Source organism: Limanda limanda, chromosome 11 (assembly GCF_963576545.1).
Source record: "Limanda limanda chromosome 11, fLimLim1.1, whole genome shotgun sequence".
NCBI lineage: Eukaryota > Metazoa > Chordata > Actinopteri > Pleuronectiformes > Pleuronectidae > Limanda > Limanda limanda.
In genome coordinates, this window is record NC_083646.1 from 20896823 (window position 1) to 20923962 (window position 27140).

The 27140-nt window shown below is 40.7% G+C and overlaps 1 protein-coding gene across 1 annotated transcript; it reads left to right on the forward strand.

The window, feature by feature from the left end:
• Window positions 1–945: 945 nt before the first annotated feature.
• hace1 (HECT domain and ankyrin repeat containing E3 ubiquitin protein ligase 1) lies at window positions 946–27063 on the forward strand. Its single transcript, XM_061081592.1, has 24 exons — window positions 946–1244; window positions 3868–3922; window positions 4044–4133; window positions 4957–5061; window positions 6309–6384; window positions 6540–6671; window positions 7402–7484; window positions 7693–7789; window positions 7904–8005; window positions 8095–8201; window positions 8403–8553; window positions 8943–9247; window positions 11647–11715; window positions 11858–11945; window positions 13075–13186; window positions 14869–14966; window positions 15066–15153; window positions 15255–15404; window positions 15854–16050; window positions 17972–18103; window positions 21153–21251; window positions 22609–22679; window positions 22765–22878; window positions 24262–27063. The coding sequence occupies exons 1-24, from the start codon at window positions 1154–1156 to the stop codon at window positions 24362–24364; spliced, it is 2715 nt and encodes a 904-aa protein (XP_060937575.1). The 5' UTR covers window positions 946–1153; the 3' UTR covers window positions 24365–27063.
• The last annotated feature ends 77 nt before the right edge of the window (window positions 27064–27140 follow it).

Here is a 27140-nt window from a genome sequence, read left to right on the forward strand (position 1 = left end):
CAGATTCAATTAGGATTCAATTAGGACGCACCCCAAACCAGATTCACACAGGAGCATATTCCTAAGTAGCACCTTTAGCAAACATGTCATCTCTACCTGCAAGAGAAACCTTTGAGGAGACAGTTGAAAAACTTGTTACAAAAACAATACCAGCAAACTTTCCAGGGGATGTCAAACCTGAAAAACTTAGATTACCCAAAAAGTTCACAATGAAACATGTTGCCAGCTCTGTTCATGACTCAACTTTTCCTGATCACAGAAAAAGCTGCAGTCATTGGTGTAGTGTTAGCTAAAGTTAATCTCAACAGCCAAATGTCCATTTGCCATAATTGATGTTAGCCCTGTGTAAACCACACAAAATAAATGTTACAGTTATGTTTACACCATTTTGTTGCACAGTTGCAAATATTGGGATATGAAAGCTACTTTTGCAGATTCAAAATTGGAAGATGAGGTCCCCATGCCATTTAATAATAAAAAGAATATAACTAATGACAACAAGAATATTCTCACAAGAACTGGGGAGTAGTTTTTGTTTGTCTCTTTGTATGTGTCTGTCCATGTAACTGCTATGCTATGCAAGCAGCTAGGGGGAAGATACAAATTCAACATTAGAAGAAGAAAGACTGACGAGTGCAAATGACAAACTGTGACCTGCAAAGCCCAACTAGATGCAATTGTAGTTGTGTGCTTTACCTTGTACCACTTTCCCATTGAGATTACTACACATGAGTAAACATTATATTATTTTATTTTATATTATTTGTCTGACTTCTGTTTTTTGTTGTACTGAACCATTGTTTCTTTCTTTTAAATGAAACGAGATGTGATTCGACCTCAGTCGGCAATAAAACCACTGCTGTTACCTTTTAAGGCAATGACCAGTGAAACTACGTCTCCCACGCTGCATAGCGTCTTAACGTCATCACAACAGGAAGTAACAGAGGCTTGGCCAGTCGCTGTAGGTGAGCGAGCAGAGCAGTGAGGTAATAGGACAAAAATGAGTGTTGAGTAAATTACCGTCCGTCGGAGACACGGTTCCTCTTCTGCCAGCGCCCATGGGCGAGGCCCGGGAGCGACCCCGACACGTGAGACCCACTGAACCCGACGGAGAGGCGCTGTTCCTGAGCTTCTTCCCGGTGGACGTTCACATATGATGGAACGGGCGATGGAGCAGCTCAACGTACAGCTCAGCCGGCTGACTCGGTCCCTCCGCCGGGCCAGGACAGTGGAACTCCCGGAAGGTAACAACACTGAATGTGGCTTCATGCTGATGTCACAGTGATGTCACAGTCACAGTAAGGCGTCATGGTGAGGCGTTACAGTCACGGTGAGGTGTCAGTGATGTCACAGTTACAGTGAGGCTTCATGGTGATGTCACAATGATGTCACTGTCACAGTAAGGCGTCATAGCGAGGCGTCATAGTGACAGTGAGGTGTAGGTGGTGTCACAGTTACAGTGAGGCTTCATGGTGATGTCACAATGATGTCACAGTCACAGTAAGGCGTCATAGTGAGGCGTCATAGCCACAGTGAGGCGTCAGTGATGTCTCAGTTACAGTGAGGCTTCATAGTGATGTCACGATTATGTCACAGTCACAGTTAGGCGTCATAGTGAGGCGTTACAGTCACGGTGAGGTGTCAGTGATGTCACAGTTACAGTGAGGCTTCATGGTGATTTCACAGTCGCACTGAGGCGTCAGTGATGTCACAGTCACAGTGAGGCGTCATGGTGAGGCGTTACAGTCACGGTGAGGTGTCAGTGATGTCACAGTTACAGTGAGGCTTCATGGTGATGTCACAATGATGTCACTGTCACGGTAAGGCATCATAGCGAGGCGTCATAGTGACAGTGAGGTGTAGGTGATGTCACAGTTACAGTGAGGCTTCATAGTGATGTCACAATGATGTAACTGTCACAGTAAGGCATCATAGTCACAGTGAGGCGCCAGTGAGGTCACAGTCACAGTGAGGCATCACAGTGAGGTGCAGTAACACATCATAGTGATGTCACAGTGAGGTTTAATCAGGGGTTGAAATTGATGTATCAATGATGTCACAAGGATGAGGTGTCAAAATGAGGTATCATGGTGATTTCGTAGTGATGTCACATTGAGGTTTTATGATTAGGTGAAATCACTGTGCAGCCTCACCTTGACATTTTACTTTTCACATCACTTTGAGACCTCACTCTGACATCCCAGTTACATCCCTGTGGCATCAGTGTGATACCTCACTGTGATACCGCTTGGTGACATCACTGGGACACCTAAGTGTGACCTCACTGTGACAGTTACAATTCACTGTCTGTGAAATCACTGCCACAGTGTGATGTGACGGTGACTAACCAAAGAGGTTTCACAGTGATGTCAAAGTGAGACTTTACATGGGGTCATGAGGTGTTTTAAAAATGTCAGACTGGGTGATGATCACAGTGATTGTAACTATTTGTCACAGGCACTCTGTCAGCTGCACAGTAGTGTGTGTTTAATGTGTTGCACTATACGTTGTTTGTGTCCGTCAGCTTCCACACATAAATACAGCAGTTTAAGTGTTGTTCAGTCTGACCTGACAACAGGAACTAGGGCTTTATCATAAAAATCTATAAAATAATTTCCTACACATAGTCCTGTATATTTTTTAGAACACGTTCCATTAGTCTGCAGCATGACAAGCGCATTACTTTCTCTGTCATCTTATTATGACTTAGTAGGAGCAAATGAGCCACTCAAATGTGTGAAAGATTTATGTTTATATGTTGTTATATAAATATTTATATATTTATATAACAACATATAAACACAACATGTTTATGTGTAAGAGTAGTTTGGAAATCATGCAGCATTAACATACATAAATTCAAGTTTGTAATGATTGTTCATGTGTGAATTTGGATTTTTGGTGGCTGAGACTGATATTAGAGAGAAAACAAATACTGATACATATATACTTTGTATTATACATATGATTCTTAATGATAAAAAACATTGATTGAGAATGGATATTTTTACCTTAAACTTGTTTATAAATAACCATAAATAAATAAAAAATCCAAATACAACAAAATATATAGAACTTGGAAATAGTATATAAATTAACATACATCTTTCAATCAAGAAACATGTGTGTTCTTCTTAATAAAAGCGTTGTTATCGGCACATATCAGCAAATATATACTCTAAAAACAGATACATTGGTCGGTTTCAAAACTTAACTGTAGCTTTTACCTCTAACAGCTGGAGCAGTGAGGAGAAGGAGCTCAAAGGTCAGACATCCTCCTTCAACCCATAAATCTCTATCAACAACTAATCTAATCACCTCTAAAGACCTTAACACCAGAGCCATGGTACACAAGGCTCTGCCATGGATCACCCCCCACCTTCAGTAACAAACAACATCTGATGGCTGCGTGCTGTTTTGTAGAAAATCCATGTGTAGTGTTTGCCAAAGGTGTTGTGAGAACGCTGTCTGAATGTGTAGCAAATGTGTGAGTCAGTACTATGTTTTTACACTTTATCTTTGGCTACATCCAGTGGCAGCTAGCAAGAACTACAGGACACAAAGCTACAGTTCAGCTCCTCCTCCACATCAGACTGTGAATAGTTAAAAACGTGAAAATATTAAAATTCAAAAACTATAAACACAAAAAAGCTTTTTTCGTTTTGAGAAGCTGCAACTGACAGATGACTTACAAAAGTTTCATTTAACAACTGATACCACTCAATCTAATAATCAATCGATTAAACTAAAATTAATAATAATAATTTCATTGTTGTCGACTGACCCAACACCCTAAGTCCTGTCATGCGCTGAAGTAAAATATGAGGTCTGTTAAATTTGACTGATGGTTTTATTTCCCCTCCACAGACAATGAAACTGCTGTGTACACTCTTATGCCAATGGTCATGGCTGACCAGCACAGGTAAGCACTGTGGCACATTCACAGGATTTGCCAGTAGTAACAGGCTTGGTCTGATACCATTGCTCAGCAAGATTGAATTAGTGTTGTTGTCATTGACTTGCTCCATCCTCTTCTCCAACAGGTCAGTGTCAGAGCTGCTGCTCAACTCCAAGTTTGATGTGAACTACGCTTTTGGACGTGTAAAGAGAAGTCTGTTGCACATCGCTGCCAAGTAAGCTATCGTTCACTCGGGTCTTAATCACAACTGAGCTCACCACTGACTTGTGGTAATTCTGTTTTTAAGTAGGTCTCAGTGAGGTGTAGCCTTGTCTCTATAAGTGTGTGAGGACATTTTTGACAGCTTTTCACCAAACTACAGTTAATGGGAATATTACTTGACAGGGTATCTCCAGATAATTAAACTAGAAATTATATTAAGATTTACATCTTCATATAAGTTGAAATCGTGTATTTATTTAATTACCAGAGATTGATATTCATATCAGCCTTACGAATCCAGTAACTGTTGGTACCGAAAATATTGTTTTGAGCATCCTAAATGACAACATGTTGTATTTTCAAAATAATTTGTATTGTATTGTAGAATTTTTTTTTCATACATCAAGGTTTATATAAAAAACAAACAAAAAAACACCTGCTCATTCAGTGATTCATATCGTCCACACTTTCATGGTCGTCAGAAATAACTTAACTGAAGAGTCAACTTTATCCAAATTGTTAGAAAGTTGATATTTATAATTAAGATCGCTGGAGAGACATGTCTTAGTTGCTGTTCTCTATTATTAATGCGACGCTCAATGAAAAGCAAATGAAAATACTGTTTATTGTATTATTGACGACATTGACCGGTCACACATTGAGCAGACTAGGTGTTTGTGTCTGTAGGAAGACTAAAGGCCAATTTATGCCTCTCCGTTTTTTCTATTACGGACAGATAAGACCGCCCTATCCGTCGTGGAACGCCCTCTCCGAGCGCCTCGTAGAGCTTTTCGTACACGTCTGATTTTTAGTTGTTGTGTGTTCTCTCTGTCCAGCTGTGGGTCAGTGGAATGTCTGGTTCTGCTGCTAAAGAGAGGAGCCAACCCAAACTACCAGGACATCTCCGGCTGTACCCCTCTGCATCTCGCCGCTAGGAATGGGTATGAACCTCATGCTGCTTTTCATATCTGTTTACATGTTGCTGTTCTGCTCAGTTTTGAAGTTTAAGTTTGTTCATTGCTACAGATCACAAATGCTCACAGTGCCTTTTGGTGGTGAACAAACACATTAAATCATTACCTTTCCCTTAAATATTTTGGGAAATTTGTATTATGAAGTATTTTTCAACCACTATTATTTTCAAAATATTGTTAAGCAATGTTGCCACTTGCCACTGAGTCAAACAACTTTTTTGTCTTGAAAAAGGTCCCATAGTGATTGTTCCAGTGATAGAGTTCAGACCATAAACACCTGGATAGTTGCACAGTTCATTCATCAGCCCTGAAGTAAAGAAGTGGATGCTACATAAAAGTTTCACATACAAATTTTTCAAATAATGTTGTCATTATGTGTAAAAATGTCTACATCTCACACACAGTCCTTTCACTATTGATGTAAACCTAACTAAATTAAAGTTAAGATTCTGCACTTCAATCTAGTATCCATCGTTTTATTTCAGATTGAATGTGCAACTGTTCAGCTCCTTATGGTGTAAGACTGTTTCTCCTCTCTCCTGTATCACAGACAATGTAGTATAGAGTGTAGAAGCTATTACTGGGTTAGACTAATAGAAACATTTTCAGACTAAACATAAAATTGTATCCATCTACAAGACAATATGTAATTTGTATTTTTGCTGCTTAATTCTACTGTCACTTTGCTCAAGGGGTATGTTGTCTTACACACCCCGCAGCAGCAGCTGGTTGGCTCGTTTGAGAACTACTGTGGCCTAAGATGTTGCTGCTACTGTTGCATTTCCTTGCTTGTGTTCTTTGTGTCCCCCAAAAACTCAGTCACAGTAGACGGCAGTAGAGGAAGCTATACCAGTGTATTGTTCAAAAGTTGTTATGGCCATGACAGTGAACACTGAAGCTGAGAGCTTTGCAGACACAAATGGTGCAGCCCTGCGTGAATCTGTCTGGTGCTGTGCTGGCCTTAGTTCCCATCATAGTTCTCTGTTTCCATCACGTTTATTTTTTTTGGCTCTGTAAAGATCACAGCCTGCCCCGCTGCTGCCCTGCATTGCTCTATGAACAATAAAAATGATAGAAGTTCATTGAGTCGACTGACAAAATGTGAGTCGATTCAGGGTCTTCATGACTGATGCATTGACTCATGGACTGTTCGTGGGCAGCACTAGTGTGTGATGACACTGTTACTAAACACTTTTCCTCCACTGTTCCCTCAGACAGAAGAAGTGCATGGGCAAACTATTGGAATTTAATGCTGATGTCAACATCTGCAACAATGAGGGACTAACTGCTGTGAGTGGACGATAATCCTCTGGCTGTGGCTCATGTTGTGCTGAATATCTTAAAACCCCTGTGTTCATTGTTGCTTATGAAACAACTGTGATGTTCTATCTCTGTGACTGGTGGTTAATGAACTCCTGTAGTCAGTATGTGAACCTCTGCTGCAGATCCACTGGCTGGCAGTGAACGGGCGGACGGAGCTCCTCCATGATCTGGTCCAGCATGTGACCAATGTGGATGTGGAGGATGCCATGGGACAGACAGCACTACATGTAGCCTGTCAGAATGGACACAAAACAGTGAGAAAATACACATGACATATAAAGCATTTAAAACATTTTATGTTTGTATGAATTTAGCCCTGACAATTAGTCCATAGGACTCAAAGCCTTTAGCATAAAGTGTATGGGCAGTTTTAAGGCAGCAAATATTTAGTTTTAGTTTTAGTGAAAATAATGGTCAGCTTGTTTGTGTTGCCTCAGATTATCTTTGCATTTCCTTTTATCTATATTTCCCCATGAGCCTTGGCATTATCCTCAGCCGCTCTGTGGCCATGTACTTTGCTGTAGCTGGTTATTTCTGGCTGTTGACAAAATGAAACTTGGCCGTGAATGTAGCTGCGTTAGTGCCTAGATTGCTATTCTTTTCTTTACAGGACCTAAGTTGGTAAAACTGACCAAGACAGTGCAGTAAACCCAGGATTTGAACGTGATACTTCTATCACATGTGACATATTGTGAATTCAGGAATCGACAATGCCAAGCGAGCACATCCTTGTTAAGTTACTGCAGCTGCACCAAATAAATACAGACAAAAGGATGCAGCCAGTCATTAGCTAGCCACAGCGGAGGGTGCACCCAGTTTCTTAGCGAGTGCATGTTGTCGCTGTAGAGCCCGGCCTTATAGGAATAGACGTATCGAAATATTTCAGTCAGTGTCACAGAAGTTTATTTACTTGTTATTCAGAATGTCAGTGAAACATGACAGTATAATAGTAAGACAGAGTGAGTGTGTGTTGTGTCTGGACAGACGGTGGTGTGCCTTCTGGACAGCGGAGCTGACATCAACAGGCCAAACGTCTCTGGAGCCACGCCTCTTTACTTTGCCTGCAGGTATCAGTGATGTCACCAGTAATGTCACAGTAGTGCCGTTGTGTCATTTTGTGGAAACAGCTCACCTCTTCTTCTCTTCCCATTTATTCTTATTAATTCATGGGTTAAAATAATGCTGAAGTATTAGGGCGTGTGATAATCTCAAATACTCACATTTACCTTTTGTCATGTTGTACTTCTTGTATTGAAACTTGCCTTTCTTCTGTAGCCATGGCCAAAGAGACACAGCACTGATCCTGCTCTCTCGAAGTGCCAAATACCTGGCTGACAAGAATGGAATCACTCCTCTGGATCTCTGTGTGCAGGTGAGCGTTTGTCCCCTTAACCTTTCCTGTACTTTTCTTCTTTCCCTCTTTGTGTTGTTTTGTTCTGTTCACGCTAAGCTCCTGTGGATCCTGCTAATCCTGTGTGTTCATTAGGGTGGATATGGGGAGACCTGTGAGATCCTCATCCAACATCACGGCCGACTCTTCCAGACCCTCATCCAGATGACACAGAATGATGAGATTAAAGAGAGCATGGTACAGTGCAACCAGTTTGTCCCTATATTCATTGAAAAGCCCTTTTATACATGTGTATTGAGTGTGTGTGTGTGTTTGTGTGTGATTAGCTCAGGCAGGTTCTGGAGCATGTCTCTCAGCAGAGTGACAGTCACTACCACAGGATCTTGACTAGTCTCGCTGAAGTGGGGACCACCAATGGACACAAACTTCTCAGGTAGAATCAATACAGTCAACATTGAAGAAGATATCCCGTAAATAAAAGGGGAAAGTACCCTAAGATAAATGTACTTAAGTAAAGTACAGCTGTTGTTTCTGTGTCAGTGGGTTTAGTTTGATGTAGTGCATACAAACTCAATGTTGAGCAATGCTTAGATATTCTTGACAGTCCCTCGATTCCCCCTCTGTCCCTCCTCAGCCTGTCCAGTAGTTTCGAAGCTCAGATGAAGAGCCTGCTGAGAATCGTTCGTATATTCTGCCACGTGTTCTGCATCGGGCCTTCGTCACCCAACAACGGCAACGACATGTGCTACAATGGCAACAAGACGCCCCGCAGCCAGGTCTTTAAGGTAAGTTGGGGGTCACATTTATCTATGCACAACTGGAAAATTAGTTTTCCTTCCTAAAAAAAGGAATTGGAAATGGGGAAAATAGCACAATGTTCCAAAAACATGAATATAGTCACAATATTTTCCTTTTGCTGGGGGTGAACTCTCAGAGAGTAAATTTTCTTGACAGTATAGCCGTTTTCAGACATGGATTTTGCAGATAAAGTCGGGAGAATTGGGTACGGACTTTACCCGCAGTTTGCTTTTTACACATGCACTGAGCAGGAGCAACAAATCCTCTGCTTCATTCAGCAAGTGGGGGAACAGCTGGGTGCAGCAGGGGCCTGTGCACCTCTCACCTCCTGTGTGTCTCTGTCTGTGTGTGTGTGCGTGCGTGTGTGTCTCTGCAGCCGTTGGAGCTGCTGTGGCACTCCCTGGATGAGTGGCTAGTGCTCATCTCCACAGAGCTGGACAGGAACAGGAAGAACCCATCCTCCTCCTCCTCCGGGAGCGAGATAGCCTCTCTGCTCCTCAAACAGCGGGAGGTTGACAACTCTGGCGCTGCACCAAAGCTTCCTTCCTTGCTGGACCCTCAGAACGTCATGGAAACAGAGGTCTACGCTGACGGGGAGGACGTCATCTCCATGACAGCCCATCGGCTCAGTGCTGTGATCCAGGCCTTCTACATGTGCTGTTCCTGTCAGATGCCACAAGGGTGTGTGCTCAGCTTTCATGTGTCAGCCTTCAGATGTCTCAATATACAGAGATGCACTTACTGCTGGAACATTTTTCCATCTATACAGTACAAGAAAATCTATTTTTCATAATTTTTCACTACTGCTAGTCTCATAGCCACTATTACCAATATGCTACTGCTGTCACTGCTTCTTATGCACCCCTGTCTCTACTACTATCACTTTTGACATACGACCACAGCTATACTCACAACTATTACTGCGACTACTGCTTCTTTACAACACAAGTACTACTGCCTCAACCCCCACTGAACTAGTGCTCTATATCCGATGTTATATCAGTGCCATGTTCACTTTCTGTTGTTCGTATAGTATTTCCTATGTTCCATAGGCTCTGAATCTAACTCATTTGCTGGCAGCAGCAGCAGCAGCAGCAGCAGCTTCATCCCTGTGTCACTGTCTCTCCAGATGTGTTTAGAAACATCCCTGCAGTTGTGTAGGAGGCGTTTTGGCAGCGCTCATAGCTCAAAACTAAATCGTGTTGCTGCAAGGCAATGAAACTCATGCTATTCCTCTGAAACAGAAGCGGATCTGCTATGTGTGAATGATGGTGGATGAATGAAAGACACAGCTGAATATCTCCTCAGTCGGAAGCTGCTGGGGGTTGTCAAACATTTGATCTGTGCTGTGCTGAGTTTAGTGTGTCAGTGGGAGGAGTGACAAGGCATAACAAACACCTATATACATCAATGGTTCCCAAACTAGGGGTTGGGGATGCTGTTCTTCAGAAATTCAATTCAATTTAAGTTTCATTTGTGGAACCCATATTCACAAATACTAACTTGCCTTATAGGGCTCAACCAAGGTGTGACACCTTTAATCCTCAACAACCAAAAAACAATTTAATCAGGAAGAAAACATTGGTATTCAATAAAATCTTAGAGACGGCATACTTTAGCCATAATCGTTAAAAAATATGAAAACAATATATATAATTTTAATTTGAAATTAAAACAATGCAAATGGAAGCCAAATGCAGCCTTCAGATTTGCTTTGTTCCCCTGACCCCTGAGGTGATGATGTCAGATAAGTGAAAGCAACAGTTGCAGCAGGTACATTTTAAGCACTTTTTTTACTTTTTACAACGCAACTCAAAACAATATCTTGTATTTGCTTTAACCTCCTTTGGAGATAGTGGGGGTTCACACATCTCTAATCCTTTTTGGGGGACTGGGGCTGAAAGGTTTGAGAACTCCTCCCATAGATGATATGCATTCATATGGCAAACTTGTATTAATACTAATATCAAACTGATTATTATGCCACCCTGCTGGCGACCTCCATGGGCCAATGGCATTTTGTTTTGGGGTTTTCCGTCCATCCAGTCCATTCTTGTGAACACGAAATCTCAAAAAGGAATTGGAGGGAATGTCTTCAAATTTGGTATAAAAATTGAGTGTGAGTCAAGGATAAAGGGATTCAATTTCAGTGGTCAAACTTCACAGTGAACTATGGGTACAGAAAAAAACTGAAACTGCACTAGTTGGCAGAGGCATACAACCGCAGGATACTAATTCTAGTGACTGCTACTGCTTATACTTCTGTCACAACTTCTACTACTACTACTGTTACTGCTTCCCATATACATCCAGTGTGGTGTGACCCATTGTTAAATCAATCTTATAATTTATCACATTCATATCAGACTGACTAAAACATCAGTCGTTATACTCAGTACACATTTGCATAGGCAGGCTGCTCTATGTATCTTGAAGACCTTGTCATTGTCCCTCTGTGTCTCAATGTCTTTCATCTTTAGATAAGACTGACATTAGGATGTTGAGATCATATCCCCTGTGGGGGCAAACTCCAGGACTCCTTGTTCCACTTGTCTCTAAATATAGTTCTTTGTGTTTGGGCTCACTGTCGTGCTGCAGAATCAATTTGGGACCAATCAGTAGCCTCCCCTGAAACTTTTCTGCAGAAGTGTGTATCAGTCTAATCAAAGGTATCGTTATCTCTCTGTAAGATCTTCAGACAGCTCCCACTGTGACCAGCCATGCCTCATCTACCTCCTGTTTGCTCCCACATTTATTTCCCTTCATAATTATAAGCAATTAGATCATTAAAGATGCTTAATTAACTGCCAGTAGAGGCCTGTTATTGACTCGTCTGCTAAAATGAGCTCTCTCTCTTTTCCTGTTTTTTGTTGTGCTTGCTCTTTTTACCCTGCTCTCTATTGGCATTCTGGATGAGTGCCTTCTTCTATTATGGTCAAAGATCCTTTCCAGTTTAGAGATTTTTAACTTTTTAGATATAATCGAGGGATCCTACTGTCAAACAGTTGCGGCTACCTGTCTCTTTTCTATTCTATTCTCACTCCTCCTCACGCTTCACCTCCCTCTCTTCCCTATTCCAGAATGACGTCCCCTCGCTTCATTGAATTTGTCTGCAAGCATGACAACGTGCTCAAGTGTTTTGTCACCAGGTGAGTCAGTGTGACCCTCTGCCACGCATCAGCCTCTTCACACCGTACCCAGAGAATGGATATTGATCCAGCACCTTCTTTCCTCTCAATTTATTTGCATGTTTGTCTCTTTGCTCTCTCACCTCCTCCTCTCTCTGCACAGGAATCCAAAGATCATCTTTAACCACTTCCACTTCCTCCTGGAGTGTCCAGAGATAATGTCACGCTTCATGCATATAATTAAGGGGCAGGTAAGACATGATGCATAAATTGCGTGTGGTAGACTCTTGAATACAGATGTTAATCAATGGTTCTTTAGCTACTTGACTTGGTTTTTTTAACCTCATTGACCTTTCTGCGTTGTGCTTTAGGAGTTATCTTAGCTCGATTCACATTCGGCAGTTTGTCTAACAGCAGACCGTTCAATATCCAAACTCTCTGAGCTGACTTATAACGCGCTATAGCTTTAAACAAATCAACAGATCACCTCTGCAGGTGCCTCAAAATGTTTTTGAATATATTTTTACGTTTTAGTGCTTTCTATCTGGGGATGGGAACTTCAAACCTGTTCTAAATCGTCCATTCAGATTTCACTATTGAAATCTGAGGTTTAATCTGTGTTTTTTTCTGACATTGTAAATCAAACTCGTGTTTGCTGAGTAAGTGTAGTTCTTTTCAAGCTGAGAAAAGTACATAAACATTTTCTCATCGCCATACCTCTGTGCTATGTAAACATGCTGTGGATCCAAAAGTACTCATTCTATTTTTCTGTATTTTTCAACTTTGACAAGTAGCTCTTAGTCCTTCTTTGTCTGTATGTTTGTGTCTTCGGGGACTTTACAGAAAGTGACCTTGAAAGTCCTGTGTCTTTACTTCAGGATCATTTAACTTTGTTACAACCACGGCGATAACACTTGTCTTAAGTTCCATTTATACGGCTTCATAAATTTTAAGTGCTGCTCTGAGTTGTGTGCTGTTCACTCGCTCTGCAGCATTCATATTTGAAATGCAGCGTTCGAGCCTCGTTACCCATGGATTGTGTCTTGCCTGGGAGCAGGCTCTTGTTTTAATTGCAGACTTTAACCTGGCGAATTTGATTTCATCTTCTGATTCTTCTCTCAGTGCGCACTGAAAGCCCCAGGGGGAAAAGCCTTTCTCTCTCATCTTTCACTCTTCCTCCAGTGCTTAGAGAACAAAGGCATATACAGTATTATGCAAATAGACTTTAGCTTCATCTTTATATTTCAGAACCGAAAGCTTTCTGAGGCGTCAGTGGAGGCTGAAAAATCCACAGTCTGAGCATTGAAAACGCACTAAAGTGGTAATTAGTTTAAGAAAAGTGCTGTGCACTGTGGTGTGAATTCTTGTTTTCCCTCTCAGCCCTTCAAGGATCGCTGTGAGTGGTTCTACGAGCATCTGCTGGCCGGCCAGCCAGACTCAGACATGGTTCATCGTCCGGTCAACGAGAACGACATCCTCCTCATCCACAGAGGTACAAACTGTTCTTACCGCCACGGACCCTCCACTGTTCATGTGTCAGGGGAGGAAATATAATGCACCTTCCAGTGTAATGTTGCCCGGCTTATTAGCAAGAATGAGACACAAAATTAGTTTCTGAAGGATATTTGCTAGTTGTTGGGACAGTGGGACCATTAAGTATCACTTTAGGACCAAGTTAATGCCAAAAGAGCTCCTCACTGAAAGTTTCATCAATTGGAATTGCAATCTGCGTCATGCAGGTTGAGTTTTGTTTCAGCTGCATTTATGTGGGTTTTTGCAGATACATCTTAGATACATATACACATCTCTGTTGGTAGCCCCACTACAACAAAGCAGTGGTAAATATAAATAAGTGAACATCCTTCAAAAGGTCCAGTGTGTAAGATTTAGGTGAAAAATATCTATTGGCAGAAATTTAATACAAAATAATCCTTATGATGTTTTCACTAGTGTGTGGTCATCTAAATTGTATGAATAGTTGTTTAAATTCACCCTAGATTGGACCCTTTTTATTTAAATACTTCTTATTTACATATTTACAGTGGCCCAGACCAGACACACTATTGAGTTTTTATGACAACTGTAGCCAACCACAGGTTCTCTTTCATGTTCGGAGAGGGAAGGTGAGGTGACGGGTATTTAGCTGCAAAATGCAACTTTACCACTAGATATCACTAATTCTGCACACTGATCCTTTAATAATGTTCTAATGTAATTATTAACAACAGAAGGACTTTACGTTTTAACAGTTCCTTACTGGTCGGTTTGGTGATGCCAGTGGATACTGGGGGTAATTTAAGGGTTTTTTATAGGAGTCAGGTTTAATTATGTGTCTCTGTGTTAATTGTTCATTTATCTGGTTTAATGTGTCACATCTGTCAAAAAGCCACTATCATTGTATTGATAAGTCAAAATTTGTATCATTTTCTTACTGTTTGAGGAGTCATCCTGCACTCAAGAGCATTTACTAATTTAGCATTCTTGAATATTTATCTTCCTCCCTGTGACTTTAAATCCTGCCAGTTATTGACTGGTGCACAGGAACCTACACTGTCTAAATCGTTGGGTAAATCTTTAGGCGCCTGTAGGGTCAAGTGTCCTCGTCAGCCAGGGCATGGCTCACATTCAGCGCTATTGACCGCTGTAAATAACAATCAATATTCATGGCAGTTTCCTCCATAGCTTTGTATAAATATGTGGAATCAAATAGGACTCAAAATGTATCTGTTTCATCGGGTCTCTTGTGGTTCTGTTCAAAATTACATCACAAAAACTGAAGGCAATCAACACACATCAATCATGTAAGCATCAACCTTTGTCTGCTGCATTGCTGAAATACAAGCCTCTGCATCAAATCCAGCACATCATTACATGCACGCACCACTTCCTGTTAGAAACCATACGTGTGGGTTCATCGATTTGAATCCCACATAAGAAAGATGGACTCTGTCATTAAAAGTGAAGTCTAATGTTACACAACATAAATACAGTCATCGGGTTGAAAGGTTTGTATTTTTGTTTATAAATAACAGGACAATAAACTCAGTTTGTCGCAGAAAGGACAGGAAGCAGCATTGAACCTAACCACTGTAGTTTACGTCTGCCTCCTCATCTCTTTCTCTTTCAAGTTATGTTTCACAAAATGCAAATTCTGCTCTTCTATCTCACCAACAGACTCCATATTCAGGAGCAGCTGTGAGATGGTTGCCAAGTCCACCAACGAGAAACTCAAACAGGGCATTGCTGTTCGCTTCCACGGCGAGGAGGGCATGGTGCGTTTCTAACCTGTGCCACCGCTTGAGTTGGACCAACAGTGATCCACCTCCCTGTCTCATGTAATCCTAAGTTGCGTGGTCTTGTGTGTGTTTCAGGGTCAGGGTGTGGTTCGGGAGTGGTTCGACATCCTGTCCAATGAGATCATCAACCCAGACTATGCTCTGTTCACTCAGTCAGCTGATGGTAACTGACGTTTTCCTGTTACTCGATAACATTCACTGTGAGAAGCAGACCTTTATCATGTGGATTAAAGGGGTGTGTGTGTGTTTGTGTACAATTCGCAGGAACCACTTTTCAGCCCAACAGCAACTCCTCAGTGAACCCAGACCATCTGAACTACTTCCGGTTTGCAGGTCATGTCCTGGGTTTGGCTATGTACCATCGACAGCTGGTGAACATCTACTTTACCCGCTCCTTCTACAAACACATACTGGGTAAGAGAGAGAGAAAGTTCAAAATATGTTATCATGGTTTTATGGCTCTAGTCATCAAATGGAAATAGTGTGGAGGCAGATAGTTTTTCAAATACATTTTCCTACAATAGTTAATTCAGATTATACATAACATAAAAATATACTCCGTAAAACTTCAGATCTTGCCTCAAAAACACAAATTGTTTTTCTGGACTAAATATATTCAGGTGGTAGTTTTAAGTACATGGGTAAAGTAATGGGTTAGGGTTAGGCCCTGTGTTTAAAACTTACACACACACCCACACGCACAATTAGAGTAAAAAAAAAATCAGTCACTTTAAAAATATACTGTTTCCTAACTGCTTTGTTATGTATCTGATCTTCAGGTTAAGAATAATATATCTTCCTTTATACAGTGATCATGACTTCCCACACTTTGGTTAACATGTGTGTGTGTGTGTGTTTTCCAGGTATCCCAGTGAGCTACCAGGATGTATCATCCATAGATCCAGAGTACGCTAAGAACCTGCAGTGGATCCTGGACAACGACATCAGTGATCTGGGTCTGGAGCTCACCTTCTCTGTGGAGACAGACGTGTTCGGGGCGATGGAGGAAGTGCCGCTCAAACCTGGAGGGACAAGCATCCTGGTCACCCAGGACAACAAGGTCAGTCACATAGTGCAGAACTGTGAACTGTGTTTGTTGGTGTGGGACCAGGCTCAGTGGGCAGTGGTGACCCTATTATAATACTTTCTGTACAAAGTTTTGAATCAATGAATTTCAAATGAATAATATTTCAAATCGAGACAAACTCTTTTAAAGTAATGCATAAAGACCTTATACTATACCCAGGCATGACTTCCATATCTTAGTGTGGATTTGAAATGATACAAAATTATCTGAATGTTTTCATTGGTATTATATTTAACGATTATATTATACTTTATATTAGCTTTCTTATGATTATGCTGTTCAAGGAGACACTGCCTCAATCAGTCATAAGCACAAAATATAAAAGCGTCATTTCAATGCGCTGCTGATGAAGTGTCTTGCAAATTTTTGGTCCTTCAGGTTCTGTGCTTGGTTGATCGGGTGATGGATTTGGCTTGTCAAGAATTTTCCACCTCTGTACCTTGAAATTCTCTTTGGTTGCTTTTACTGTTGTATGTTCAGGAACGTGGTTCTGCTGATTGATGAGTTTTTTTACATTTGGCTGAATCTGATGTGGGGTTTAGACAACCTTCTAGAACTCTTAATAGTCACCTGCCTTCCTAAAGCCACGATATAAATAAGTTGTTAAAGTAAAGCAAACCGCTCCTGCTGACCTTCGCTCTTCCTGCCACATTATGCTCCTCCCAGACCATCATTTACATACTTGCTGCGTTCGCTGTCTCAAATGCTTGAGTTTATCTTTCATAATTCCTCACAACATCAATAATAAATGTGATTTTCAGAAATGATTAGCCTGTCTCCATTGCATATATGCAGTGAGTAAAAATAGCCTTCAATTCCTCTCATAGCAAATTACTCAAGTAAAGGCCAGAATTACCATTTGAGAAACAAACGCAAGTAAAAGTTGCATTTCTTAAGGTCATAATCGACTTACTACTGTCAGCCGATGTTGCTATCAGTTGTTTTCTCTTAGCGCAGCTCTTGAATCAATGGTTCACGTCCTACTTAAAGGACAGGAGTCTCTATGTAGATATTTCTTTTAACATGGCCGCTCTAAACAGACGACCTGTTGCTCTTACAAAATTCCAATACAAAATTCCACTTCTTGCTTGTAAAGCCCAGAGAGGTCATACCTCAAGTTACATTATTGACTAACGGTTTTCTCATGTCGCCGACAGTCCCCTGACATCTTCCTATTGTTCCAAATCGAGACTCAGAAACAAAGGGGCAGCTCATTGTTTTTGGAATGACTTGCATGAGGATATCAGAGTTTCATCTTTTAAAAACTCTCGTTTTCAGAACTGCTTTCAGGGAATTATTTATTACAATGTTGGTTATTCAGTTTATGTTTTATTCATATATAATCGTATTTTGCTTATTTGTTGCCTGCTTTATTACTGTCATCATAAAAAATGTTAAATAATTATTTGATTATTATTAGTATACTATTGTTATTATATTGTGATAATGATTTAAGGCAAAATATCTGATCTTATCTCAAATCATCCAAAATAAAATAAATCCCTGCACTTTTACCCTGATACTTTTTAAATATAATCCCAGAATTTTCTTAGATTCTGATGAGAATACTAGACAATAACCTGTAGTTATTGACTTAAAAGTTTTGAATATTTCTGTTGGTTCATGCTGCAGCGCTGCGGCTCACGGTGGCATTAATGACCATTCCCCTCTGTCCATAGTTGGTCTTGTATGATCGATTGAGCCCTCTCCTATAGGTTTTTGCCTGGAGGAGTCCTAATTAGAGATTGCAGTGCTGCAGGGTCCCTGCAGATGGCACTGTCTCATAAAGCAGAGAATACCAGGACGAATAACTATGTATGAATTGTGTCTGTTTCTCTTAGTATCTGTGAACTTTGAACATTGTGTGTGTGTGTGTGTGTGTGTCCTCTCTCAGGAAGAGTACGTGCAGCTGGTAACGGAGCTGAGGATGACCCGAGCCATCCAGCCTCAGATAAACGCCTTCCTACAAGGATTCCACACTTTCATCCTCGCCTCACTCGTCCAGCTTTTCGACGAATACGAATTGGTGAGTCGTCCTCCTCTGACCTTCCTGTCTTTTTTATACCTTTTCCTCTGTCTGTTCTCTTCTGTCGTCTTTCACAGTTGGTATTCTCGTCCCCCTGAGCCTGCCACCCTGCTCGGCTTCAGCTCTGATGCAGGGATTGATTAGCCTTGTCTGGGGGGGGTCACCTTGAAGCTCCTCCCTCTTGTCTAACTCCATTATAGGGGTTCTGTTTTTTTTTCTGTGTGTGTTAGCAGATTTCATGTCCTCACTTCTGCGAGGATCAATAGTGTAGCATGATGATTATCCCACCCTGGATTTGTTGGACATTCCTCGGTCATGCTGTCATTGGAGGGCAACTGGTGACTGATAGGCCCCGTTGTGTTTTAACAGCACTGTAGCTGTTTCACTCTCACAGACACTCACACTCTTTCAGATTATCAATGTACAAACAGTTTAAATGGTAAGGATGGTAATATTCAAGTTTGTCATTGACGTTTAATTTCATTGACAAAAATTGGATCGAATCCACTTCTGGCCACATTCAAGAAGCTTTATATCGACAGTGACAAGCTCTACTGAAATAAGCTAATCTCATGGTGGAATTTCCATCCCATAACCACTATTTTATTGAGCTTTCCCACATTGTAGGCACGTTTACACCAAGTGCTTTTTGGGCTCATAAAGTGGAGAAGAGATTTTGAGTTTAGTCTTTTTATGCCTCTGTGGGGGCATTATATTTTTGTGTTCCATCCGTCCCATTCTCGGGAACGTGATATCTCAAGAATGCTTTCAGGGAACTTCTTCAATTTTGGTACAAATATTCACTTGGACTCAAGGATGAACAGATTTTATTTTGGTGCTTAAAGTTCAAGATCACTGTGACCTTGGGAGCACAGGTTTTTGCCTTGTGATAGTGATATCTCCAGAACGCCTTGTGGAAATTTCCCATTTGGCATGAACATTCACCTGACCTTCATTTTAGTAGTCAAAGGTCTAGGTCACAGTGGCCACACACAGTATGTTGATGCTTTTCTTGAACATGATTTCTTAAGATCAGCTCAAGGGAACATCTTCAAATTTGGTACAAATGTTCACCTGGACTCAAAGAGGAAGTGATTCAATTTTGTTTAGATATATCAGGACTGCCGCCCATGGAAATTACATTGGGCATAATTCTCTTTGACTCATGGATGACCTTATTTGGAGAACACATGTTCTGTCTCGTGAATGTAATATTCCAGGATCATCCCAAGGGACTCCTATCAGATTTGGCACACATGTAAACTTGGATTAACTGATTCAATTTTGGTGAAAGGTCAAGGTCACAGTGGCCTGAAAGAAAGGCCTCTTAAGAGTGATACCTTAAGGCTGCTTGAGGGAATGTCATCAGTTCTCTCTTGGACTCAAAGATGAAGTGATACATTTCAGTGGTCAAAGGTCAGAGTGAATTTATATAAATCTGGAAATTAAATGATGTTGAAATGTGTACATGGAAACTGCACTGGTTGAAGGAGGCAAACTCAAAAATTTTAGTTCTGGAGGTTGTTAAATCTTTAATTCACACTGATTAGCCACAACATTAAAACAGGTCAGCAGCAGATTAGTGCGCATTTCTGCTTTTTGCTCTCCCCAGTTCTGTGCAACCACAGGTGATGTCCGCCATATGTCATTCAATTCACTACAGATGTCACTCTTTCCCTCTTTTATTCCTCCAAGCAGTCTGAGCATCCTCCAACTGAACTGTACTGTTGTTCTCAAGGGCTTCAGTTTTGTGTTTTAAACATGTTTATGTCCTGCAGCAGTGTTTGCTTTTCTTTTTCAGTTTGTTCAATCTTATTTCAGTCTCACTGGCACCTTGTCGCCCTGAGAGCTTCCACCACAGTCATACAGGACATTACCTGTATAGTTGCATCTTGGCCTGATTTTCTTTGTTTGGCTTCATGCTGGATTTATGTCAGTTCACTACACAACTGTTCATAGTGTATTGTTCTCCATTGGCAAAGATAACCCCACTGTATGTGTGTGTAAACAAAAAATGTTTCCATTAAAATTTAAAAAATAAATGTGAAATACACTTCAAACAAAATTATGACATGATTGAGAATCTACAGTGAAGAGAAAATATTTTACTCACACTATTCGCTTGGATGAGGACATAAAGTGTCACTAATGTTACTCCACTATACCCTCGTCAGTTAAAGGAAAAGTGCTGCATGTGTATCCAAAGCATCATATGTCTCATTCCTCTGGGTATTAGAGATCTATTGTCCTGAAACAACAAATACACATATCAATGAGCCACACATTACAATGAAAACACACACTGAGGTTCATTTTAACTCGCATACGTAGTGCTGCTGCCCCAGATTCTCTCCTGAGCACCAAATTAATTAATAAATCAATCCGCTTAATTAATCCGCTGCTTCTAATAGTTCTCAACAAATACACAATTTAACAAAAGACACAAAGAAACAAGAGAAAACTTGGGAAGCAAGCACCAACTGGAATCTTTGTTGCCCTCATGCAAAACATTGGTGGGTGGCTGGGTGGTTGGAGGATCCAAAATAAATACTGTTTCTTAGTCAATTCATCATTTCTGCTGTCAGTTACAGTTTTAGTCACAGCTGACAGCCAACTTTAGTTTGCATAGCATTCCTGACCTCAGGTTTTGACACATTATTTGTAAAAGATGGTTTCTACATTCAGAGGTTTAAAGTGTGAGAAAAAGAAAGCGCTGGGAGAGGATCAGTGCTCAGTTATGGTAGATATTCTGAATCAGTATTGCAAGGGATAAATAGAGGTCTGTGTGTCCCTAACGATCAGTGCAGGCAAAGAGGCATCCTTAAATAACCAGTTTAACAATCACACTGCACTGTATTCATCAAATCAGATGCAGACAGTTTTGTTTTTTTCTCTTTCTCTTTACTAGTTTTCACCTTTTCTAATTGACTGTCTTAATTTATAGTTTTAGCTTCAAGCTGTGTATGTATGTGTGTGTGTGTGTGTGTGTGTGTGTGTGCGTGTGCGTGTGTGTCTTTGTCTGTGTTTGGCTGCATACGTGTTTGTACAGGAGCTCCTGCTGTCAGGGATGCCGGAGATCGATGTGCAGGATTGGTACAAGAACACTGAGTACACTAGTGGCTACGACCCCCAGGAGCCCGTCATCCAGGTGGGGTCTTGTTTCTTCCACCTGCCACATGGACTGAATCCTTTAACACCAGACAACAGTGTTTAGTCACGTTGATGTTTCCTTGTTAGGTTTTCCTGGCTGTTGCCTTATTCCATTTCTGGATTTGTTAAGAAATATTTAAGGAAAGCTGCAGATTATTTATGCCATACACGGTGCAATGTGTCGTCAAACTTTAAACTATTTCTGACTTTCACTACATATTATTTTCCAGGCGGCTGATAGAAAACTTTAGGTTTCCTGGCTTTACCTCCCTTAGGCTTTATGTCTGCATATATACAGTTTTAGAGCCAGAAGAGCCCACACATTGGATCTTTACCACTTGACTCTGACACTCGCAGCCATTTCTCATCAAACATTGCTTCATTTTTAAAAGTGTGAGTGAAATGTTCCAGAATCTGGATATAAAATTCAATTGGATTCAAGGCAAGTTTATTATTCTGCCTCATGACTTGTTTTTTAATCTTCTGACTCACCTGAAGGTTGAACTAAATAAATATGTAAGTTCAGCTCAGCACTGAAGACTTGAGCATCTATTTTGATTAAAAACATTTAACAACAACGAGTGAAGAGGGCACTTTCTGTTTCCAATCATCAAATGTTAACAATCGAGTTTCCCAACCTAAATAAACCTGGAAAAGTTGTACATGAACCAGACCCATCAATCATTCAAAACCTGGGACCTGGACACAAAACGCTGACCTCATACCAAGAGACTCAGATGGACACACATCCGATTGTTTTAACAAGTTAACTTTAATCAACAAAGTGTCTAAGCCAAACTCTGTCTTACCTAATGTAACGTCAGCAGCCTTCTCTCCTGTGCCTGAGAATGATGCATTTGATATTGAGTTTATTAAATACATCTAGGTTTCTGTTAATCCTTGCTTGATTGAAATAGTGGCATGTTTAAAGATGGCACGCGACTCATTCACAGTCAGCTTTGCACACACACAAACACACAAACCCCCCCACACACACAGGACTTTCATCAGTGATGTTTTGAAACAGCCAGAACCAGTTCTTCTTGGGTGCACTTGGTTATTACATATAATGTTTAATGGACTAATGACTTACAATTATATAGATCCAACTAATTCACAACTTTTCCATGGAAAAATTATGAAGATGATGTTAAAGAAGATTAAGGTGAAATTGTTTCCCAATACTCCCCGATATAGTGTCAGGATCCATTTTACTTGAGCACAGACTAGGCAGAATTGTATTCATGTCACTTTCCTTGTGGAGACACACAACAGCCTTTCTTCCTCTGGGATGTCGGACTGCGTCTGTCTCTGTTTAGCCATCAGCCAACCCTGTCTGCATTTTGTTTCCTCAGTGGTTCTGGGAGGTGGTGAAGAGCCTGACCCAGGAGGAACGAGTTCTTATGCTTCAGTTTGTCACTGGAAGGTTCGTCTGTTGCATGTATTCTATAGTTCTTGATATAAAAAATGTGTGTGAATATTTATTGTAATGATGTGACCTTATTTCTCAGTTCCAGGGTTCCTCATGGCGGTTTTGCTTACCTGATGGGCGGCAGCGGTTTACAAAAGTTCACCATTTCTGCAGTGGCGTTCACCTCCAACCTTCTACCTACCGCTAGTACCTGGTAATCGCTCTATTTCTCTGTCAGCCTCCTTGTATTGACTTAGTTCTGTTCAGACCTGTTCTATTCATTCCGCGATCCTTGACTTGTCGTGGTCTCATGAGTGTGTTCACTGATTTGTCTCAGTTCAATTGGCTTTTTAATTTTATGGCCTTTCCTGCCCACAAATCACTTATGGTAGCAGACTGGCTCAGCTGCTCTGCTCTCAGTCACACATCAGTTCCCCAGAGAGACATTCAGTGTTTGAGTTCCTTTTTTAACACATACTATATATTTTCCTGTTAGCGTCTTTTCCATCTTATAATTTCCGTGTCAGTTTTCCGAAAAGAACCATATTATTAATTATATATTGGTGGGCCATTGCGAGTCTCATCTGACATTGAGTGACAGGTGGGGCCACTGCTGACATGACGCAATCATATCTCAGGGCCAGCATACAGAGACTTAAAACCATCCACATACAACTTTGGGCAATTCAGACCCTGTTCTGATGTGGTATTAACGTCTGTCCTGATGGTCAGCGCTAAGTGCACTCAAACACTCAAACCACAGTGGCAGGTGGTCAGCAACGCAAGCAGCAATATTCTTGTTTCTGTGTGAACGCCAAATGTTCTCCAGTGTTTCTCGCGTCAATACGCTGGCAGTAGCCTTAACAAGATCACACTTTGGTACGTTTGCTGTTATGGAATGACATTTGACATTGCCACAAATTTCCTATGAATCCTCCCACATATCAGTTTATTTCAGGGAAATTATAGGAAGGTTGTGTTCTTCAAACACCCTATCAGCATAGACCACTACACTACCCTTTATTCTCACATTTTGAACCTTTCTAAATCCAAAGTTATTTGCAGTGGCAGTAGACTCTCACTTTGAACAGCCCCCACAGTATAAGAATATAAAATGAGCACTGATGTGTTTCTTTGGACAAGACTCCAGTCTTAAACGGCAGTTACACTGAGCTTAGATGGTCTTACAGCCGTGGCTCAGTGCCACACTTTTACTGTGCTGGGAACGACGCTCAGCAGAACTGTGAGCTTTATTCTTTCCTGGAAGCAAGTAAGTGTTCTAACCATCCCTAGCTTTCTCCCCTCCTCCCTGTTAAAGATTAAAAAATGACTAAACAGCCAAAGAGAGACAGTAGAAGTCACTCTGCAGCCTCCAGAGCCGGAGATACCACTAGAGGGCAGTATGTCTCTTCAGAGCCACTGGGTAGTGTCATTCACTACACTGATGGGCACGCTTAGAAAGTGGGGAGAGATTTCTGCATGGTGGAATGTGCATCAGATAATTCATATGAGCCATCATGACCACAGCGTTGCACAGTGTTGACCATGTGTACCCTTCCCCCATCACCCCGACTCACTTTTTCTCCCCCCACTGCAGTATCAACATGCTGAAACTACCAGAATACCCGAGTCAGGAGGTTCTGAGAGACCGGCTGCTCGTAGCTCTGCATTGTGGGAGCTATGGCTACACCATGGCGTAAACACCACATCAGTTCCTGCTACCATGAGAGGCTGCAGACCCAAGCAACAATCCCACCTCCACACACTTTCATTTAGTTGTCAGGTACTGCTTTTGACAAAAAAAAAAGGAAATCCAGATTCCTATTGATGAGCTGCTGGACAGGCACAACAGACTGAATAGAGGCCACAGGTTCTGGAGCTCCACTCATACCTGTGCCTTAACTCTTTTTTTTGTTTTTATTCAAGCTGGTTTCAGGTAATTTATGCAAATAATGATTTGATATCTTCAAATTTCACTATTTTCAAGCATTTATGAAAAACAGCATTTATAAAATGAACTCTACGTAAAACACAGGCTAAAGCATATTCATGCAGGCTTACTGAATGTCAAATATTGACTGAGTTTAAGTTGATTTCCATATGGATACAGGATAGAATTGATCAGCTTTAAACATGCTGTCAATCAAACTATCATATTCATATCATAGGTTTACAGTGCAGATCTATTTAAAGGGCCTTTCCCAGGCCCACAGACCAGCAACCTGGTATACTAAGATTTTAGTTAGTTTAGTTTTTAAGATTTTTATTTATTTTTAAGTCTCCATTTCCCTGTTTTAATAATCCTTTCATTTGGTTTAAATAAACAATCCAAGCTTCTCAGCTGCCAATGGGAACACTGGGTGTGCTGCTTTACCAGCCTCCACTCTTCTGCTTTCACATCCTTGGCAGCAGGGATTTTCTACCATTCAGCCACAAGTTACAAGAGCATTAGGGCAGCCCAACACTGATGTTGGGTGATAAGACCGTGCTGGCAGCCGGTATTCCTGTTCCCCTCCAAGGTATTGGGGGTAGTAGACGTCAGGGCTCTGTGCAAACTGGGAAAACTGGCTGTGTGCAGCAACAAAGAGCCACAAACAAATGGTTTACCCAAAAGGGAAGACTACTATTATTATGATGTGTGGTATTAATATGTATCCTCAATAAAAAAGAAGGGCCCCAAACTAGTAGAAATACACCTAGTTTAAATGGACACCCAAGTACTGTATTTGAGCTGTGGTGTCAAAATACTTTTGACCATAAAGTGTTTGTAAAATGCAGTATTCAAGTGCAAATAATGATAATACAAATAAAGCAATAACAGGGGTCAGGAATCTTACATTAAGGTAAAATAAAAGTTTACACTGAATTATGTTGCAAATACCTTAGTATTTGTAATATCCTTGCTACGGTCCTTTGCAGATACACACAGATACTACATCAATAACAATACAGATACACACAGATATTCGACCGATTACAATGCAGCAAACATGTGTTGGTGTTGTGAAGTTGGTAAAAATAGATGTCCATTGGAGAATACCGATGTAGGGGGCGCTAACACTGCAGGATAATAGTAAGTGTAATATTTATTCCGTTTGGGTTATTAAAAAGTTACCTATTAAAATTAAAGCCAAGGATAAATATTATTAATTTCTCAGAAAAATAAGTATGCAGAAGATAAACTGAATATATAATTCATTGAGGTGAGGCTATTGAGGATACTGTATGATCGAGGTGTTCTGTGTGAACACTCCCTAAGTATAAAAGGTATGTGTCATGTGTTCAACTCTGAACTTCTTCACTTTCTTTCGTCTGTATTTGTGCTTCATGAACAGCAGTTTCCTTTAGTGATGGTTTATTGTTTGTATCTTTCCCAGTCGAGTAGACTCTTAAATGAGGAATGATACAACATATCTGAACATGTTTGGCCTGCATTGCCAAAAAGACAAAGCTGGAATCATTTTAAATGTTATTTTTTTGTATTCTGCCGACACAAAGATGCTGAAAATGTGCTGTATTTCTAAAAGGAATGGGGACAACGTCATAAATGTATCAGGTAGCTTAGTTTTCCTTCTTTCCATTTGTAAAGGGAGTATATTGATTTAAAACATACAATCCCATTATCCAGCAGTATTGTTTTGAATGGATCATCTACAAGCCTTTGTATACTGATATACATTTATACAAACTTCTGTAAATATCTTCAGTATCAAATTATGTGGTTTGTCAGAGTAAGTTTTTTGTGCTTTGAGATTTTATCCAATAAACCTTGTTTTGAGAAGCCAGGTGATTTGGTGGCGAGCTGCACAGGAGAACGTGTTTCATGTTTCTGCTGCGATGAAACAAAAGGGAGATGGTAAGAGTGAGGAGAGGCTGCATGTAGCTGATGCATGCAGCCCATTGGTGTTTGTGTGTGTGTGTGTGCACATAGTGTGTTTGCCTGCATAGACATATGTGGCCACAGCATGAGTGCTGTGCTGGGTCACCAGTTTAGAGCAGCAGGTCTACTGCTGCTAAATGGCCCTTAACCAGTGTTTAGTGAGTCCAACATCTGCTGCAGCACCGTTCTGACAGCAGTTTACATTCACTAAGACCTCTGCCTCTCTCCTCACCCCTGTACAGGATCAGACTGGAACTGATGCCACACCACAAGACAACATTGCCGGCCGGGTCCAATCAATTTAAAAACCTATTAGAATATTATTAAGAGCTCTATATAAAGCATTTATGCAAGCAAATAATGCCAGATTATAAATGTGTATATGTATATAAGATATACGATATACAGAGAGATGGTAGAATGTTTAATGTTTGTGTGAAAATGTGTCAGAGATCAGGTAAAAATACAAATTAATTGCACTTTTACAGTGTTAACAAGGATATGTAGAAATTATCATAATTGGACGAATAAATATAAAATTAAATAAATGATGTACCCTTTTGTCCTAACATTTTCTTACTGTGACTTAAAATTTT

Bases quoted from the DNA above. Each gene is read 5' to 3' on its own strand.
- hace1 (XM_061081592.1), top strand. From the start codon at position 1,154: ATGATGGAACGGGCGATGGAGCAGCTCAACGTACAGCTCAGCCGGCTG. The intron at 7,790-7,903 runs GTGAGCGTTTGT...TGTGTTCATTAG, and splicing joins CTCTGGATCTCTGTGTGCAG to GGTGGATATGGGGAGACCTG. The intron at 8,554-8,942 runs GTAAGTTGGGGG...GTGTCTCTGCAG, and splicing joins CCCGCAGCCAGGTCTTTAAG to CCGTTGGAGCTGCTGTGGCA.